Source organism: Trachypithecus francoisi, unplaced genomic scaffold, assembly GCF_009764315.1.
Source record: "Trachypithecus francoisi isolate TF-2019V2 unplaced genomic scaffold, Tfra_2.0 Contig01440, whole genome shotgun sequence".
NCBI classification, from domain to species: domain Eukaryota; kingdom Metazoa; phylum Chordata; class Mammalia; order Primates; family Cercopithecidae; genus Trachypithecus; species Trachypithecus francoisi.
In genome coordinates, this window is record NW_022681431.1 from 26,295,240 (window position 1) to 26,315,401 (window position 20,162).

The 20,162-nt window shown below is 38.8% G+C and overlaps 1 protein-coding gene across 7 annotated transcripts in view; it reads right to left on the bottom strand.

Moving 5' to 3' along the window:
* The window catches only part of NSD3 (nuclear receptor binding SET domain protein 3), a 115,325-nt gene that overhangs the window by 17,726 nt on the left and 77,437 nt on the right, over positions 1-20,162 (bottom strand). For 4 of the 7 annotated variants that reach the window (XM_033231120.1, XM_033231082.1, XM_033231100.1 and 1 more), the window contains exons 13-16: positions 14,569-14,766; positions 13,906-14,079; positions 8,465-8,611; positions 4,885-5,068 (exon numbers count right to left, since the gene is read on the bottom strand). In XM_033231120.1, coding sequence (XP_033087011.1) covers positions 4,885-5,068; positions 8,465-8,611; positions 13,906-14,079; positions 14,569-14,766 — 703 coding nt within the window. The remainder of the gene's footprint in view (positions 1-4,884; positions 5,069-8,464; positions 8,612-13,905; positions 14,080-14,568; positions 14,767-20,162) is intronic. The other 3 variants (XM_033231125.1, XM_033231109.1, XM_033231133.1) reach the window with 2 other exon arrangements.

The window sequence follows — 20,162 nt, forward strand, 5'->3', positions numbered from 1 at the left end:
CCAAACTTAATACTGAGATTATCTTTCAAGGTATAACAGTTGATTTCTAGTAGTCAATGGAATCATTTTGAGAATAAACTGATACTGTAATAAAGAATGACCACTCCCATTCAAATCAGCATTGAGTCTGTAGTCAACCTGGGCAAACACCTCTTGGTCAAATGTACTAGGTTTTATATCACTTTGTATTTCAGAATCTAATTCATCTTAGATCATAATAAACATGGAATAGAGGACAGAATGAAAATATAACTGTTTCAGGCTATGATAATTGAATACTACAGCAGTCACTACATGAAACCATCTGTGAGGAAATCTGACAGTTTCTAGCAAGCAGACAAATTAAGAATTAAATGATGAAGCTAACAGTCAAAAAATGAGACCAACCTCATGGGCTTTTGTAGTAAATATACATAGACTTAAATTTTTTCAATCTCTTATTTTACATATGCCTAATAAAACAATTTTTTAACACATAACTGTATTACTGAGAAGATAAATGATGACATGATTGCACTCCCCGATTTATATTGCAGAACTTGATGATAAAGTGTTACCTGAAAGGTACTCTGCTGTTCATCTAAGAATTAAAAACATGGGTAAGAATCCATGCTCAAATTGTAAACAAAACAAAAACCACTATTTTCTGTGATAGATATTTGGTTCGTTCTCAAAGCAGGCTCTATTTATTTCTAAACAACTTTAAGGTAAATATGTATACAGTTACTGCCTTCACTAACGTCAGTTAGGAAGAGGCACACGTTCTGCCTGGGTTTGTTCCAGGTCCTCATATTTTCCCCCAAGAAGCAATACATTGGAGTAACTAGTTATTGAAAATAAACAGCTTCATGCAGCCCCACTGGGCCTGATTGGAAAGAAATACATTAAGAATTAGTTCATGGATGGAAGTCTTTCCAAAACATACAAGAAGGATCTGACCTAGATATAAAATCTCATTGGACTGTGAACTTAATTGGAGCACTGTTTTGGGTTCTTTAAAATGTAATGTAATTAAAATTTAAGTATTAAAATAAGTCAAAGACATTTTCATATTCATAACTTTTAAAAAACTGAAGTTTATTTGAAGATCTGAAGGCTTCTTACATTGTTTTAGGTATTTCTTATCTAAAAATGTCTTAAATATACTAATTTTCAAACTGTGCACCCTTCTCCACACCAGAAAGATACATATTTTTCAATTATGAAAGCAGTATGCACTTCTTTTAAAAATTAAAACAATGCAGAAATGTATAACAGAAAAGTGAAAATGCCTCTTCTTGTAATCTCATCCTTGACACTATTAACATTAGATGTGTTTCTTTCCAGGTATTAAAAACACGTTGTATTGGTCAGGTTGGGTGGCTCAGGCCTGTAATCCCAGTACTTGGGGAGGTTGTGGCAGGCAGATCACTTGAAGTCAGGAGTTCAAGACCAGCCTGGCCAACATGGTGAAACCTCGTCTCTAATAAAAATACAAAGATTAGCCAGGTGTCATGGCATGCATCTGTAATCCCAGCTACTCAGGAGGCTGAGGCAGGAGAACCGCTTGAACCGGGGAGGCAGAGGTTGCAGTGAGCCGAGACTGTGCCACTGCGCTCCAACCTGGGACAGAGCAAGACTTCGTCTCAAAAAAGAAAAAAAGAAAGAAAAAGAAGCAGGGGGAGGTTTGATCTCAATACCCCAGATCTCAGCTAAAAATGAAGTTCTAAAATTTAAATGGTTAAACATGTAACATATGTAAAAGAGAGAAAACAGACTGGGCGTAGTGGCTTACACCCATAATCCCAGCACCTTGGGAGGCTGAGGCGGGCAGATCACGAGGTCAAGAGATTGAGACCATCCTGGCCAACATGGTGAAACCCCATCTCTACTAAAAATACAAAAATTAGCTGGGCGTGGTGGTGCGCACCTATAGTCCCAGCTACTTGGGAGGCTGAGGCAGGACAATCGCTTGAATCCAGGAGGCGGAGGCTGTAGTGAGCCAAGATCACACCACTGCACTCCAGCCTGGCGACAGAGCAAGATTGTCTCAAAAATATTAAAAAAAAAAAAAAAATAGAGAGAGGGAGAACAAACATAGCTCTTGCTAAAAAAATTACAGTATGTTTGAAATTTTATAGAAATATATTTTACAGCCAGACATGGTGGCTCACACCTGTAATCCCAGCACTTTGGGAGGTTGAGGCAGGCAGATCAGCTGAGGTCAGGAGTTCAAGACCAGCCTGGCCAACATAGTGAAATCCCGTCTGTACTAAAATTACAAAAATTAGCCAGGCATGGTGTCAGGCGCCTGTAATCCCAGCTACTTGGGAGGCTGAAGCAGGAGAATCGCTTGAACCCAGGAGGTGGGGGTTACAGTGAGCAGAGATCACATCACTACATTCCAGCCTGGGTGACAGAGTGAGACTCTATCTCAAAAAAAAAAAAAAAAAAAAATATATATATATATATATATATATATATATATATTATCTAGGATTCTAACTGAAAAGCAGAACTCTATTGTGCTATCTTGAATAGTATCTATTTTCTTAGTAAAACGATAAATTGCCTCAAAATGTAGAGTTTTTTTTTTTTTTTTTTGGAGACAGGGTCTTGCTCTATTGTCCAGCCTGGAGTGCAGTAGCACAATCATGGCTCACTGCAGCCTCAACCTCCTGGGCTCCAGCAATCCTCCAGACTCAGTCTCCCGAGTAGCTATGATGCTACCACACCTGGCACGCCACTATGCCCAGCTAATTTGTATACATTTTGTAGAGACAGGGTTTTGTCACGTTGCCCATGCTGGTCTTGAACCCCTCAGCTCAAGCAATCCACCTGCCCCAACCTCCTACAGTGCTAGGATTACAGGCATGAATCACTGTACCTGGCCAAGTTTTAAAACTGTATCACTATACCTGTTCAGCGAAGGCTCGCTGAAAGCCTTTTTTTTTTTTTTTTTTTTTTTTGAGGCGGAGTCTCGCTCTGTCGCCCGGACTGGAGTGCAGTGGCCGGATCTCAGCTCACTGCAAGCTCCGCCTCCCGAGTTTCCGCCATTCTCCTGCCTCAGCCTCCCGAGTAGCTGGGACTACAGGCGCCCGCCACCTCGCCCGGCTAGTTTTTGTATTTTTAGTAGAGACGGGGTTTCACCGTATTAGCCAGGATGGTCTCGATCTCCTGACCTCGTGATCCGCCCGTCTCGGCCTCCCAAAGTGCTGGGATTACAGGCTTGAGCCACCGCGCCCGGCCGACTCGCTGAAAGCCTTAAAGGAGAAAGTGTTATTAAAATAATGGTACTCACATACTTCCTGCTTCATTCCCTTAAGACTAAAGCCTCTTAATGGAATAATCTCTCCTTAAATTCTATAAAGTTTTCTCTTTACACATGGTTTAGGGCTAAAATGGACAAGATTCAGGGGCAAAGAGCTATTTTGACCAGAATATAAACTTGATTTTATTAGAAATCAGAAATCAACATGTATCTAATTAAGACACAAAGAAAATATCAAATCTGGCTAAGTGTGGTGGCTCATTCCTATAATCCTAGCACTTTGGGAGGCTGAGGCAGGAGGATCGCTTGAGCCCAGGAGTTTGAGACCAGACTAGGCAATATAGTGAGACTCCCTATCTCACTATATTTATTCAATTTAAAATAAAAAAATATTTTGGCCGGGCGCGGTGGCTCAAGCCTGTAATCCCAGCACTTTGGGAGGCCGAGGCAGGCGGATCACGAGGTCAGGAAATCGAGACCATCCTGGCTAATACGGTGAAACCCCGTCTCTACTAAAAAAAAAACATAAAAAACTAGCCGGGCGAGGTGGCGGGCGCCTGTAGTCCCAGCTACTTGGGAGGCTGAGGCAGGAGAATGGCGTGAACCTGGGAGGCGGAGCTTGCAGTGAGCTGAGATCTGGCCACTGCACTCCAGCCTGGGCGGCAGAGCCAGACTCCGTCTCAAAAAAAAAAAAAAAATATTTTAAGGCTGGGCGCGGTGGCTCATACCTGTAATCCCAGCACTTTGGGAGGCCGAGGCGGGCGGATCACGAGGTCGGGAGATTGAGACCATCCTGACTAACACGGTGAAACCCCGTCTCTACTAAAAATACAAAATATTAGCCAGGCGTGGTGGCGGGTGCCTGTAGTCCCAGCTACTCAGGAGGCTGAGGCAGGAGAATGGTGTGAACCCAGGAGGCGGAGCTTGCAGTGAGCCGAGATCGCGCCACTGTACTCCAGCCTGGGCAACAGAGTGAGACTCCGTCTCAAAATAATAATAATAATAATAATAATTTAAAAGTTAAAAAAAAAATCATCTCCACTGTCCACATAAGACCTTTTATTCCAAAATCTAGTAGTACATAGCCCGTTAGTATAAAACAACTTTCAGGATTTAAAAACAAAAGTTGGTGGGCATGGTAGCTCATGCCTGTAATCCCAGCACTTTGGGAGGCTGAGGTGGGCAGATTGCGTGACTCATGAGTTTGAGACCAGCCTGGGCAACATGGCAGAACATCATCTCTACTAAAAATAAAAAAACTAGCCAGGGGTGGTGGTGTGCACCTGTAATCCCAGCTACTTGGGGGCTGAGGTGGGAGGATGGCTTGAGCCAGCAGGTGCAGCGAGCCGAGATCCCACCACTGCACTCCAGCCTTGGTGATAAGCTAAACCTTGTCTCACAACCAACCAACCAACCAATCCCAAAGAAAAAGAAAAAGAAATTCAATAATGAATTAGGAACATAACCTTCCCAACCCCTTAAGAATCCAGCCTCAAAACATGGTTCTTTTCTTTTTTTTTTTTAAGTAGGTCCATGCTGTCTACCTATCTATCTCCAAGTCACTCTGCATCCAGAGTATGAAACTGGTCTGCACAATGACTGAATACTTCCTCTTTGTTCTTGGAAAAACTTGCCTGTAATTTCCCAATTTGACCCAAACAATCTGCTTGTAATGTAGTTTCTTGCCAGCTTTACAGTCATTACAATTCCAGCAGCCTTCTGGCATTTCTATGCTCAGGCATTCCGGGTGGAAGGAAGCTGGGCACGATTCACAGCAGAGCAATCTTCCACCTTGAAACAAATAAACAGTCTTAATAACTGAGAAAAGAGGGAGAGAAAAAGAAAGAAAAAGGAGAAAGTTATCTTTTCAGCACATTAAATCTGATTCAAATTGGGGGAAAATAACAAAGGGACTGAGTCATATCTACAGTGATGGATTAAAATAGCAAATGAATGTATTTAGCTACTTTTCAGGGTTTCAGTGGCCAGAAACTCAGAGCTTCTGAGTAGTACCAAAAGCATCCATGTACTCTTTACTTCTTTAAACTATGGGCTACTGAGGTATCACTTTAGAAGCTAAACTCTTAACATATGACCAAATTGAAGCATAAAATCTTTTGACTGAGTAGATTTGAGAGGTTTTTCAAACATGTAAGTAGCAACTTTCTTTTCTCCTTCAGAGGTAAGAAAGAAAGCAAGTCCAGTGCCATGGTTAACTAAATTCCTTTACAATATAATTAGCAAGAAAAAAATAGCCAATAGGTTGATCAGTACTTTTTTATTTCCATAAAGAATACAAAAAGCAAAAGGAACATAGAATCTCAAATTGGTGATTATGTTATCATTACTTTTTGGTGAAGATATACAGGCTATACAGCAGTGGTTTGCAACTTTTTCATCACCAAGGATTCCCTTTTCCCTCCTCATGAACCCACATAATTTCAGGTATTTTATCAACAACCAAAAAACCTCTGTGTGTGTGTGTGTGTGTGTGTGTGTGTGTATTCTCTCTCTATATATACAGAGAATATATTTTGAGACGGGCTCTCACTATCTTGCCCAGACTGGTCTTGAACTCTTGGCCTCAAGCAATCCTCCTGCCTCAGCCTCCCAAAGCACTGGGATTACAGGCGTGAGCCACCATTCCTGGCCAAAATCTGCATTTTAAAAGTAACAATTTCTCCAATTTTTATTAACCAAAGAAATATATAACTGCTAATCAGAGATTCTGATCCCAATAACAAAACTAGTATTATCACATTAAATTGTTAAAATCATAGCCAAATTTAAAAAACTCATGCAGCCTGATTCTGTACAAATGTGTAATTCTGTTAGATTTTCTGAAATATTAAACGTAGTTCCAAAATTTTGTTTACATCTCTTCTGACTTCATATTGAGAACCACTGCTTTATAGCATAAAATTAAGTAGTTATCAGTATCGAATGAAGTACCATATGCAAGGGGCTCACTCCAAGCTCCCTGTCAAAACGCTTTCCTTTTACATACACAAAATACTCTCTGGATTGAGACCAAAATAGGTGTGGCAAACAATATAGTTGTAAATGCTAAGAAATATGAAATTCTGGGAGGAAATAGGTATTTCTAATATGTATTTCAATACGTGACAGAGAATGTTGTTAACCACTGAAGATGAAATATAATAAAGACAAATATTTTTTGAAAAAAAAAACTGATCTTTTCATTGGAAAATCAGGTCTATAACCCATGAGTGTACCGAGATTTAAAGTCTCATAAGCAAAAGGGTAAGAGCCCTCTATGCAACTTTATCAAATCACATGCTCCAACCTTCTGAGGGCTTGCTACCAATTTTCCAGAAAATCTTGTCTTCCTATAGATTTTCAAACTTCTGATTAACATAAAAACAAAAAGAAAATCCATATACAACCCATGATGAAGTAAATTACTATATTTCCTCTGCTTAAAAGCTTTTACTTCAACCATCAAGATTTTTTTTTTCTGGGACTACATCTCAATATGGATTAATTGGTTCAATTTACCAACCTAGAGATCAGATGCCCAAGTGCTCTAAACTTAGGTAGGGAATTCATCTATAAATTTAAATCTATAAATTTAAAGTAAAATGAGATTATTCATTTTTTTCCGTCAGAAAGGAATGACCAGTAGGAAGAAAAGTCTGCAAACAGCTTTAGAGGACATGTGATTAGCACTGATGTAGAAAAGTCAGGCTGGTCATTTTTAACATTATGGAATAGTTCTTAAGTCTTATTTCAGAGGAAATACAGAGCCAGAATCATCAGAGAAAACTGTCATGATAAAGATGCTTAAAATACACAAGGGAAATAAAAAAAATATGAATGGTCCACCTTGGTGCTATGCAAGAAAACTGGGATACAAGAGAAGTGAGATATGGTTCAAGTTAAGCAAACAGAGGGCTCAAAATAATTTCAATTCATGTCAAAGTTAATACTGAGTACTGAAAACAAAGTAAGCAACAATTGAATTAATCTAATTTTATATAGGTACCAGCAGGAATATAAAGCATTTCCTAAAATGTCTCAGGCAGAATAATTATGGAGTAAGTTAAACCTATGTTTATTTTTTGTTTTGAAAGCAGGCAGTGTTATCAATAAGGTGATATAATCTGACTGGGGAAAATAGACAAAAAAGCCAGTACTCTCTCCAATACTTCTAATATGTTCCAATCGACTTGCTTAGTTGCACTGTCTTTTAGTCATGAGTTGCCACTTCAGATGTCTGACAAAGAGCAAAGATACATCAAACAGGCAACACAAAGAATTTTTTTAAAGCCCATTTCAAATACACCTAGTGTGCGTGTGTGTTTATATATATATGGTATATTAGTTATGAATGAAGTTTTCTTTACAGATTCTGAACTTGGCCCCAGATCATAATGGGAATGTACATAGGAAAAGGCCCTCATCTTTCAAGCTCATTTATTTTTCCCTATGGGATAATAATTCCCCAAATAATACATCGTTGTTAAATCATTTTTATAACAGGTAGGATGTGGAAAACTAAACACAATATAAAGTTTTCTTCCATAGGTTAAATTAACTGGGAGAATAGAAATATCCATTTAGCTCTTGGTACTGTGTGGATAATTATCCATCAGCAATTCAGCTGGGCTGCCTTCCAGCATCCAGTATTAGGGGTATTCTCCCCCACCAGCTTCCTACCAATGTCTCCTAAGGGAAGGGCAACTACTTTTCATAGCATCTTAACCGAACATTTAAGAAGCACAATGACAGAACATACTCTAAAAGCAAACTTTTAAGTATCAGTATCTTAGTTTCCCTCTTTTAATAACCTACCTTGTTATCAGTTGAAAGTTAGTAACAAATTATACCCTATCTTTTCTATTCCAACTTGAATGATAGTTTCACACAAGGAAAAAGAGAAAGAACATTTAGAATATTATTCTATACTTATACTGACCAAAATCCTAGTCTTTCTATTTTAATAACTTGTAAATATGGAATGTGTGAAAATTTATTCAAGGGAAGAATAAGTAAAAATTTGCAATAACGGAATTATTTTAAGCCCTTTTTAATAATTGTGCAGCCATATGAAGACACAATCACAACCACCAAGGCAGAATTTACCAAAAGCAACAGATGGTGCTTGACAGGCATACATTTCCCCCCTACATTGAAAGAGAAAAAAATAGGAAATGCAAAAATAGAAGCAAGAGAAACTATTTTGATTATTACCTTTCTCACATTTCTTTTTGGAAGCTGACGAAGAAGGAATCATAGGTAATTTCATCAACTCAGCACGATTTGATTCATTCAGTAGGTAGTGGGACTTATAGGCATATGAACTGAACATGGGGTCTGAATGATCCTGAACTATCAGCCCTATACGAAACAAACAGAAAGAGATGAGCTGCAATGAAACTACCCATGATTCCATGAGGAAAAAATAAACCAACACCTATTATGTATGCTTCAAAGTTGGGGTGGGGAGGGCGAAAATGAGAATATGAAGAAAAAAGAAAGATCTGACAGAAAGGTTTTCTACAGTTTTCAAAGGGAGTCTGAACTACTCAATTCCTTATCCCTATGTATTATAGAAACCTATATTCTGCAGAAGAAAACTTCAAATAATTTGAAGATATAAACACTTGACATCATACAGAAAACCCCTTAGGGAAAACAAAGCTACACTGCTTCATATTTGGATGTACAATGACGACAACCCAAAGAACAAAAGGATATTATATATCATGTAATGAGATTGAAACAAGAATCATTTACATAAGTAGACCCTGATCTACCTTCAATATAACAAGTAGCACTTTAAGATAGAATGGAAGTCTCTCCTTTTTTCTATTCATATCTTCAGAAACACTCAAAGAAATCCTAACTTTCTCTGCCAGATAGTGAAACTCTTCTCTATCAATATGATACATGTTTTATTTCACTTTATGTTATATATATATATATTTTTTGAGACAGAGTCTTGCTCTGTCACCCAGGCTGGAGGGTAGTGGTGTGATCATGGCTCATTGCACCTTTGAATTTCTGGGCTCTAGCAATCCTCTGGCCTCAGCCTCCCGAGTAGCTGGGACTACAGATAAGTACATGCCACCACACCAGGATAATTTTTAAATTTTTTGTAGAGATGGGGTCTATAATAGCTTCTGTGCCCAGGCTGGTCTCTAACTTCTGGCCTCAAGTAATCCTCCCATCTTGGCCTTCCAAAATGTTGGGATTACAGGCATGAGCCACTGTGCCAGGTCTGGTACATGACTTTAAAGGAGCCATAATTTCCTGAACTTTACTGAGGTAATGCAAACATTTTCATATTTTCCCTGAGACAATATAAAGGGTTAATAAAATCAATCCTTTTGATCTACCAATTATAGCTGTGCTACTTGGAGGAAAACACTAAAGCTACCTGTGATTCCCTCTTCTTTCCCTTCCCCAGTTAATTCATGATGTAGCTACAAGCCACTCCTAAACCTAGGCAACTGTGAGACCAGGGGACATTTCTCTATCCTCTGTCTTGGCTACTGCATGAATGTATAATGATGTAGGATTTCACAATACAAATTATGGCAGCAGTTTTATTTAGAGATCATTTTGAAGGGGAGGGAAATTACCATTTACTTTTCTCTGTGGGCATTATCTTCATACTCTACACTGAGACGAATCCAAGAAATATCTCTGGCCTAAATAACAGAATGGAACTTGAAATTACTAACAATATGACAGTCTTCTTCTTTTTGTTTTGTTTTTTTGAGACAGGGTCTTGCGCTGTCACCCAGGCTGGAGTCCAGTGGCACGATCACAGCTCACTGCAGCCTCCACCTCCTGGGCTCAAGTGATCCTACCACCTCAACCTCCCAAGTAGCTAGGACTACAGGCGTTTGTCACCATGTCTGGCTACGTTTTTGATTTTTTGTAGAGACAAGGTCTTGCTATGTTGCCCAGGCTGATCTTGAATTCCTGGGCTCAAGCAATCCTCCCACCTCTGCCTCACAAAATGCTGGAATTACAGGCATGAGCCATGGTGCTCAGCCAGAATCTTCTAATAGAAGTTATATAGGCCGGGCACGGTGGCTCATGCCTGTAATCCCAGCACTTTGGGAGGCCAAGACAGGCGGATCACCTGAGGTTGGGAGTTCAAGACCAGCCTGACCAACATGGAAAAACCCAGTCTCTACTACAAATGTAAAAGAATTAGCCAGGTGTGGTGGTGCATGCCTGTAATCCCAGCTACTTGGGAGGCTGAGGCAGGAGAATCGCTTGAACCCAGAAGGCAGAGGTTGCAGTGAGCTGAGATCTTTTTGCCTGGGCAAAAAGAGCAAAACTCCATCTCAAAAAAACAAAAGTTATATAATGTTGAAATGAACTTCATACATTTCATACATTTAATAGAGGGAGATGGTGTAGTGTAAAAGAACATGGGCTTTGAAATAAGAAGGATCAAGTACAAATGCTGGTCCCTCCATTTAACTTGTATGACATTAGGTAAATTATTTAATCTGGGTTTCAGTGTTCTCGCCTGTATACCATGGAGAGATAACTTCTTAGGGAAACTGTGGCAATTCATTCAGATAGTGTTTAGTAAAGTTTGACTTACATATGTAAAATAAATTGCTATTATTTACTGTTAAAATGAGAAGAAAACTCCAGCCTACATTACTCATTTAAAAGTACCATTACAAAGAAAGGCATAGAATGCTAAGTAACTCAATTTACCCAGCCCTCTAAGATGAAAGGAGATGCTAAAGAATAAGCACTATACTGAAAAATGTCTGCATGCTTCTTGTGACTCCATGATTAGGTGGCATGTGGAAGAGGAGTGATGTTCCTCAAACCCTGAAACATTTCGAAAAATATTGCCAGACATTGTAGTCCTTAAGAAATAGCTTAATGATTCTAAACACCCAATAATCAAGAACTAAGAGAAAATCTATGTGAAGGGAAAAATTCTGTATGAGGCAAGAAACAAGCAAAACAAGCTAAGTTTTCTAATACCCAAACATAAATGACTAAAGTGCTCCTTTCTGTGTGTGGATTTATTACAGTTATGTCACCTTTAAAAAGGTGACCTTTATAAATATTTATAAAAGAACACATATTATTTACTTGTGAAAGGCTTTTGATTTAAGCCTTCCCAACATCTGATCTATTTAGAGTAAGTCTTCGTCAAATGCTAAAAAATAAAATGAAGGTTATGTTTACCATACAAAGTCTCACAGTTAAAATATGTGGGAATTAAATAATTTTGCTTAAATAGGCATTTAAATTCAGTAAATATTCCAGACTTACTGTCAAATTATTAAGATGTAAATACTGATTCTGTTGTTAAATATGGGTTTTCCCTCCACTGACATTATTCTCAGAATTTTAATCAAGTTATGTAAGTTAAATTTAACAAAATGGCTAGAGTTTCTATAAGCGTACAATTTTCTAGGTGTCCTAAATTGAAAATACTATGTTTTGTTTCACAATTCACTGCAGTCTTGAACTCCTGGGTTCAAGTGATCCTCCCTCCTCAGCCTCTGAGTAGCTGGGACCACAGGCACACACCACCATGCTTGGCTAATTCCTTTATTTTTTGTAGAGATGGGGTCTTGTTATGTTGCTCGGACTGGTCCTGAACTCCTGGCCTTAAGCAATCCTCCTGCCTCAGCCTCCCAAGTGTTGGGATTACAGGCGTGAACTACTGTGCCCAGCCTGAAAATACCTATTTTAAAGGTATCCCAATTATTGAATGAAGTAGAGCAAAAGAGAATATTGATTAATCTACTGATGGCATTTGATTCAGAATGTGCCCCAACATAAGCCAACATAATAGTTATAAACTTGATATTAAAATGCAGGCTAAATCATACATGCTTATACACTGACAGGAAATGTCAGTGCCCAGCAATGGTAGCACAGAGTTTGCAAAGCAATAAGAGACTTCATGTTATCACTGCCACTCATCTGTTTAAAAGACTCTAAAGCTAAACATTCAACTGATAATACAATGATTTTTTCTAATCATCACTTTCTTAGGAATGCAGAGATAGGAAAGGCAATGAGTGACACCTTTTTATTTATTATTTGCCCACCTGTTACCATATGGCAGGAAACATTTCAGACCTACTCCTCCATGATACCAGCCAGGTTTCAGAGCAGGATACATTTGACACTGCTGTAGTTAAGAAAGACACAGTACTTCCTGCTCCAAAGGCAGACAGTCACATGTGCTTATAAAGCAGGCAAACAGAAAGTAGTGTCTACTACAGACCCCGCTAGCTACTCCACAAAGGACTACGATTTATTTAATCTTTTACTGCCTACCTCCAAGTAATGTTTCCATAATGAGATACAAAAGCAAAACCACCTAAGATCTATCATACTACCTAAATTCTTTTTTTTTTTTTTTTTTTTTTTTTTTGAGACGGAGTCTCGCTGTGTCGCCCGGGCTGTAGTGCAGTGGCGCGATCTCGGCTCACTGCAAGCTCCGCCTCCCGGGTTCCCGCCATTCTCCCGCCTCAGCCTCCGAGTAGCTGGGACTACAGGCGCCCACCACCGCGCCCGGCTAGTTTTTTGTATTTTTAGTAGAGACGGGGTTTCACCGTGTTAGCCAGGAGGGTCCCGATCTCCTGACCTCATGATCCGCCCGCCTCGGCCTCCCAAAGTGCTGGGATTACAGGCTTGAGCCACCGCGCCCGGCCCATACTACCTAAATTCTATTTTAAAAAGTTGTTACAGTACTTTCACCAAATTAAAATAACTGTCTCCTAAAGCAAAACCAACCAACCAAACAAAAACTACTTTCATCTTCAGTATGGTCTAAATAGAATCTAACAAGCACGATGGGCCTTAGAGGCCTTGAGAATAGTTCAGACAGAGGGAAGGTCAGAAAACTTTGCACTTAAAAAGAAAACGAAAGCAATATTTAGGGATATTAGTTGGTTTTTATAATGCTTACTAAGTACCAAAAAAGTTTTATTATAATATGGCTGAGATAAAGCCAGATATTCTGTATAACATTCAACTAAAGAAGTTTCATTTTATATTTATCACGAACCAGGTTCACTGACCCCTGTAGGGCTACAGTATTGTTTTTAGTTGATCAATCTTTTGGCATACTTAAACATCAACAGCTGCCTTTAAGAAAGCCCACATGGCTGGCTCTGAACTAACACCACCACATATGCTGCCTTGGCTGTGTCCCATCAGGCCCTCTTCAATGCCAGATCAAAACACTATGATAAAATACAACATAAACAACTGAAAAATAGATGTGCTAGTCTTGCCTTCCAAGTGAAATCTCAATCAGTTGAAAGTTCTGGGACATGGGAAGGATCTGCTTTGAACAGAAGAGTTGTTTGCAGAAGGGAAAAGATTAATCTTTTAACGCTCCAAACAGAAAAACTAAGACCTTAACTATAATTCTGTTATTTTTAGAAATGCAGATTTTAGCTTAACTTATGGAAGAATTAATATTCTAACACTTTGGACATCTAGCATTATAAAAGTTACTGGAATGTTCATCTCTCTTAGGGATATATTACAGTGGAATTCTGCACTGGGTAGAAGATTCTACTAGATGGCCTGAGTTCTTTCCCAATGCTGAGACTCTATGTTAATGAAGAAATAATGCCAATGATCTCAAAAATAAATGAAGAGAAAAGTTAGACACTCACCTCTGGCACAAACGAAACAAAAGCCTACATTTACAGCAGAAGAAGAATTACTGCTCCGTTTGGAATGATTACTACAGATGAGAATGTAGGAGGATACTAACATGCTTCCGGCCGCAATGCAAGCATCTCCAGAGTGATAGGCAACTGGACATCTCAAACATCTCATCATGCGGCCTGTTTAAAGCAAAGTCAAAAAGGAATCTAATAAGGCATCCGCGGGACATAAAAAGAAGTTTTTGGAGTTGGGCTTTTTTGGGTCCCCATGAGATGCTAGTTACAGTAGATATAAAGCATTTTTTCTTCCCTAGTCTGGCTCTGTCATCCTATGCTATATGGCCCCTAAATGTAAGCCTAATAGTCATTTAGAGATCGTCCACAGAAAAAATTATTTGTTCCAATGCTGCAGAGATGGTGGTATCCAATATGGCACCTACCTGAAGGGCTCTCAAGGGTATTTTGAACACATGGAATTTTCTTCTCATGGTCTGAATTTAGAATGTAATCTCTACTTAACATGTACTGTGTATGTACTGTGGCTGAACTGTTAAAGCGAGAGATACACAGAAGGAGAATGCCCTATGTTGTTTGTAATATATACTTGATAATGTTATTTGCCACTGCACTTAAAACAAAAATCTTTGTCTCCTTCTTCAGCTGTTTTACCTTTACTTGCTTTGTGGATATCTTTCTCCATAGAGCAGGCAGAGCAGCAGTGCTGAGGACAGCGGAATCCTTTTGATTCAAAGATGGCAGTGGGGAATTTGCGGACACAGGCTTCATGATAAAATTTCCCACAAGCACCAACAGAACAACGCTTCACATCTTTACCAGACACTTTACACGAGAAACATGGGTGCTGCCCTGTAAAATTGGTGAGGAATACAAATTAAATAAAATTGACTAAAGCATATTCAAGTAGAAGCAGCTATAGACATCAAACAGCTACTCCTAAAACAGACTCTAATATTATATTTAAGAATTTAATGCACAAAAAAGCACTTAAAATAAATGCTAAATTCAAATTATGTTTTAAATTTTGCTAGAATATTTGATTATCAATTTGGAGATAGAATACTAAAAACAATTTAGATCTCCAAAACTGATTCCACAGAAAAGCCAGAACAGAGTTTAATATCTGGTAGCAGACAGCAGCAAAGTCTTCCCCACATAGAATAAATAAATTACCAAAGGAAAGACAGATTCCATTAGATAATCACTGATTATTTCTATGTACAAAATATACATAAAATGAAAACTCACAATCCTAATAAAAAAGAAAATTACAGCTAGACATATCTTATTCGAACTACAGAAAATCAAGGACAAAGAAAATATTCATATTATCCACAAAAAAAGACAATTACTTTCAAACAGAGCTGACTGAAAGAGAAAAATGGAAGCCAAAAAGCAATAGAATGCTATCTTCTTCAAAGGGCTGAAAGAAAATAATTACCAAACCAGAATTCTATACCCAGTAAAAATATTCATCAAGAATGAAGTGAAATCAACATTCGCTAGGGAGAATTAACAAAACCTAGTTCTTTGAAAAAGAATAATAAAATTGGCAGGGCGCGCTGGCTCAAGCCTGTAATCCCAGCACTTTGGGAGGCCGAGACGGGCGGATCACGAGGTCAGGAGATCAAGACCATGCTGGCTAACACGGTGAAACCCCATCTCTACTAAAAAATACAAAAAACTAGCTGGGTGAGGTGGCGGGCGCCTGTAGTCCCAGCTACTGGAGAGGCTGAGGCAGGAGAATGGCGTAAACCCGGAAGGCGGAGCTTGCAGTGAGCTGAGATCCGGCCACTGCACTCCAGCCTGGGCGACACAGCGAGACTCTGTCTCAAAAAAAAAAAAAAAGAATAATAAAATTGATTACCTCTGGTAAGAATAATAAAAAAAGGAGAACGGTCCTCATATTAATATCAGAAATGAAAAATGGAACATCACTACAAATACTACAAACATTAAAAAGATAGTAAAAGGATATCACTATATTTTTGCTAATAAATTTGAAAATTTAGATGAATGGACAGATTCCTAGAAAAAAAGAACTTAACTTACCAACACTGGCACAAAAACAAACAGGACATATGAATAGTTCTGTAAACTATTAAAAGAAATTGAAACTATGATTGGAAATCTTTCAACAAAAAAAATTTTAGGCCCAGATGGCTCCACTGGTGAATATGTCAGACATTCAAGGAAGAAAATAATGCCAAATATGAAAAAACTAAACAGGAAAAAAAGAAGAAACAAGTAAAAGACAAACAGATATAGGGAAACATGCAACAAAAATGACAAAAGATTATGTTTTGTCATATAAACAGTTTACATATGGAGAAAATGCACACAACATACATAAGCAAAGATAATGGAATAAGACTTACAAACTACAAATCAATATAGAAAAAAACCAAAGCAGCCTAATGTAAAAGTGGGCAGAGGATGTAAACAGGCAATTCACAGAAAGACAAATAGTCCAAAGAAAATTAAAATATGTTCATCTTCACTAGTAATCAGATAAATGATAACTGAAACCAGTTATAAAATAGAAAAAAAATGGCCAGGCGCAGTGGCTGACGCCTGTAATCCCAAAACTTTGGGAGACCAACGCGGGTAGATTACGAGGTCAGGAGATCAAGACCATCTTGGCTAACATGGTGAAACCCTGTCTCTACTAAAAATACAAAAAAATTAGCCGGGCGTGGTGGCAGGCACTTGTAGTCCCAGCTACTCGGGAGGCTGAGGCAGGAGAATGGCATGAACCTGGGAGGCAGAACTTGCAGTGAGCCGAGATCGTGCCACTGCACTCCAGTCTGGGCAACAGAGCGAGACTCCATCTCAAAATAAACAAAACAAACAAACAGAAAAAAACTTAAAAGAGTTTGATAATACCTATTATTTTATTTGAGACACAGTCTTGCTCTGTCGCCCAGGCTGGAGTACAGTCATGTGATCTTGGCTCACTGCAACCTTCACCGCCTGGGTTCAAGTGATTCTCATGCCCCAGAATCCAGAGAAATTGGGACTACAGTGATAATACCAATTATTTGATAAGGGTGTAGGGGGCTGGTAGGAGTTTAAGTTGGAAGGAGCTACCTTAGAAGGCACTGGGCAATAGTCATTAAAATGAAAGTACATTCACTTTCTGCCTAGAAATTCAATTTCTCAATAACTACATTGGGGAAGACTGAGAGTAAATGTTGAAGGATGTTGCCTGAAACATTGTTTGTAATTGCAAACAAGTGAAAGTAACTCAAGTGTCCTTCGACAGGGGAAGAGTTAAATAAACTATGATTATATATATACTAGGGCACTATGCAGCAATTAAATAGAATGCATCTGTATTGACATAAAAAGAGCTCCGGCAGAACAATGGTATGATACATTTATACTACAACACACACACAGACACACACAAAGGTTTATAGGGCTACACATCAAACTGACAATGGTTGTCGGGACTGGAACTAAGTAAGGGCCTAGGATTAAGACTGATGATCAAGGGTGACATCAGTAAGAACAGTAATTATAATATTTTCAAAACAATGTGGTTATGTTTTACTTCTGTAATTAGAAATAAATTTAAAATATTAACAAATGATAAGAACACTTTTAACACCACAAAACATAAATGGATAAGACACATACACAGATAATTCACAAGAAGTCAATAAATATACACAAAAAAATATTTAAGCAAAGAACTGCAAATTATAACAACAAACTTGTCAAATGTTTATTGGTCATCTGGATATCATCTTTTGAAAATGTTCAAGTCTTTTGTCCACTTTTCTTATAATGCCTATTCAAAATCTGAAGGAAAAAATATAAGGAATAGTTTTTTTTTTTTACAGAAAGTTAGGTGAACTGCATTATTGTTCTTTGATTCTGGAAGTACCTAATCTTTACAAATTGGCTGAATTATAAAAGTTCTTTAAAATGAGTAGTTAAAACTGTGATGTTCACTTTTTAAATTGTCTTGCAGAAATAAAGTACAGTAAGGTGGGGTTTTGGTTTTGGTCCCATTGTATATATGTAATTTTTTTTTTTTTTTTTTTTTTGAGACGGAGTCTCGCTCTGCCGCCCAGGCTGGAGTGCAGTGGCCGGGTCTCAGCTCACTGCAAGCTCCGCCTCCTGGGTTTACGCCATTCTCCTGCCTCAGCCTCCCAAGCAGCTGGGACTACAGGCGCCCGCCATGTCGCCCGGCTAGTTTTTTTTGTATTTTTTAGTAGAGACGGGGTTTCACCATGTTAGCCAGGATGGTCTCGATCTCCTGACCTCGTGATCCGCCCGTCTCGGCCTCCCAAAGTGCTGGGATTACAGGCTTGAGCCACCGCGCCCGGCCTATGTAATTTCAAAGTACATTTTTTCACCACATGGTTAAGGCCAATAAAGTACATTTTACCATGTATATAGATATGAAGGTAATTATATTTTTAAAATAACTTTTAAAAGTTTTAAAAATTAAAAAAATATATTTGAAAGGTAGGAAGTTTGACTTCACACATTTGCTTAATGCATAAACTACTTTCTGTAAAAATAAAATAGGACTTCAGATGGTAACAGTGGCTCATGCCTGTAATCCCAGTGCTTTGGGAGGCCAAGGTGGGAGGATCACTTGAGCCCAGGAGTTCAAGACCAGCCTGGACAACACAGTAAGACCCCATCTCTAAAAAAAAATTTAAAAAATTAGCCAGGCGTGGTGGTATGTGCCTGTGGTTCTACCTACTCAGGAGGCTGAGATGGGAGGATTGAGCCCGGTAGGTCGAGGCTGCAGTGAGCTATGATCACGCCACTGCACTCCAGCCTGGGTGACAGAACAAGAACCTGTCTCAAGAAAATATAAAATAAGACTTCATTTATGTAATGATCAAAATAAGCCTAATACAAATGAAAATAGTTAAAACTAGTGCAAGTGTTATGCTAACAGAGAGCTGAACTATCAAACTCCTTTAAGACTTAGGTTAGAGCTCTAACATGTGAGTGCTTTCCATATTCTTACTTTTCACTAGGAAATGGCCTTCATTAAGAATAAGTCAGTGAGTAGTGAGGCACAGCGACTCACACCTGTAATCCCAGCACTTTGGGAGGCCAAGTGGGTGCATTGCTTGAGTCTGGGAGTTCAAGACCAGCCTGGTAAAGATGGTAAAAACTCTCTACCTAAAAAACAAAAAACAAAAAAGCGTACAAAAAACTAGCTGGAGGCTGGGCACAGTGGCTAACACCTGTAATCCCAGCACTTTAGGAGGCCAAGGCAGGTGTATCACTTGAGGTCAGGAGTTCGAGGCTAGCCTGGCCAACATGGTGAAACCCTGGCTGTACTAAAAACACAAAAATTAGTCGGATGTGGTGGTGTGTGCCTGTAAGCCCAGCTACTCGGGAGGCTGAGGCACAAGAATCACTTGAACCTGGGAGGTGGAGGTTGCAGTGAGCTGAGATTGCGCCACTGCACTCCAGCCAGGGCGACAGAGCAAAAATCTGTCTCAAAAATAAATAAATAAATAATTAATTAAAAAGCTAGCTGGGCATGGTGGTGCGTGCCTGTAGTCCCCGTAGCTAATCGGGAGGCTGGGGTGGGAAGATCACCTGAGCCTGGGAGGTCGAGGCTGCAGGGAACTGAGACTGCACCAATGCACTTCAGCCTGGGCAATGGGAACAAAAAAAAGAAGTCAGTCCATCAGTCCAGAGTCAAAGACCATGGGGGAAGTGGGGAAAAAAAAGAATAAGTAAAACTACCTATTACAAAACTCTTTTTGGAGCCTTATTCTATTGTACATTTTATTCAAAAGGGCAAATAAAAATGCTTTCTTTCTAGAAATCACATTTGTCTTAAATAATAGAAAGTGTTAGTATAAGAACATATTAGGTAGGTACCTGCAATACTCCTTACATGTGAAGTGTTTATCTTTTGTAAACAAATGAAAACTGCCTAAATGACCTTAAACAATGGTTTGAAGAATCAGAGTTCTCACTTCTAATATGTTAGAACTGTACCAAATAGGTACCAAACTAATTTTCATGTCATAAGTAAATTAAAAGCACTTAATTTTTTAAAAATAATTGTGGTAAAATATATATAACATAAAATGTAACACTTTAACCATTTTTAAGTGTATGGTTCAGTAGCATTAAGTACACTCACATTGTTAGCACTGTCTCCAGAACATTTTCATCATCCCATACTGAAACTCGGTACCCATTCAAAGAACTCCTCATCTCACCCTCCCCCACAACCCTGGTGACTACTGTTC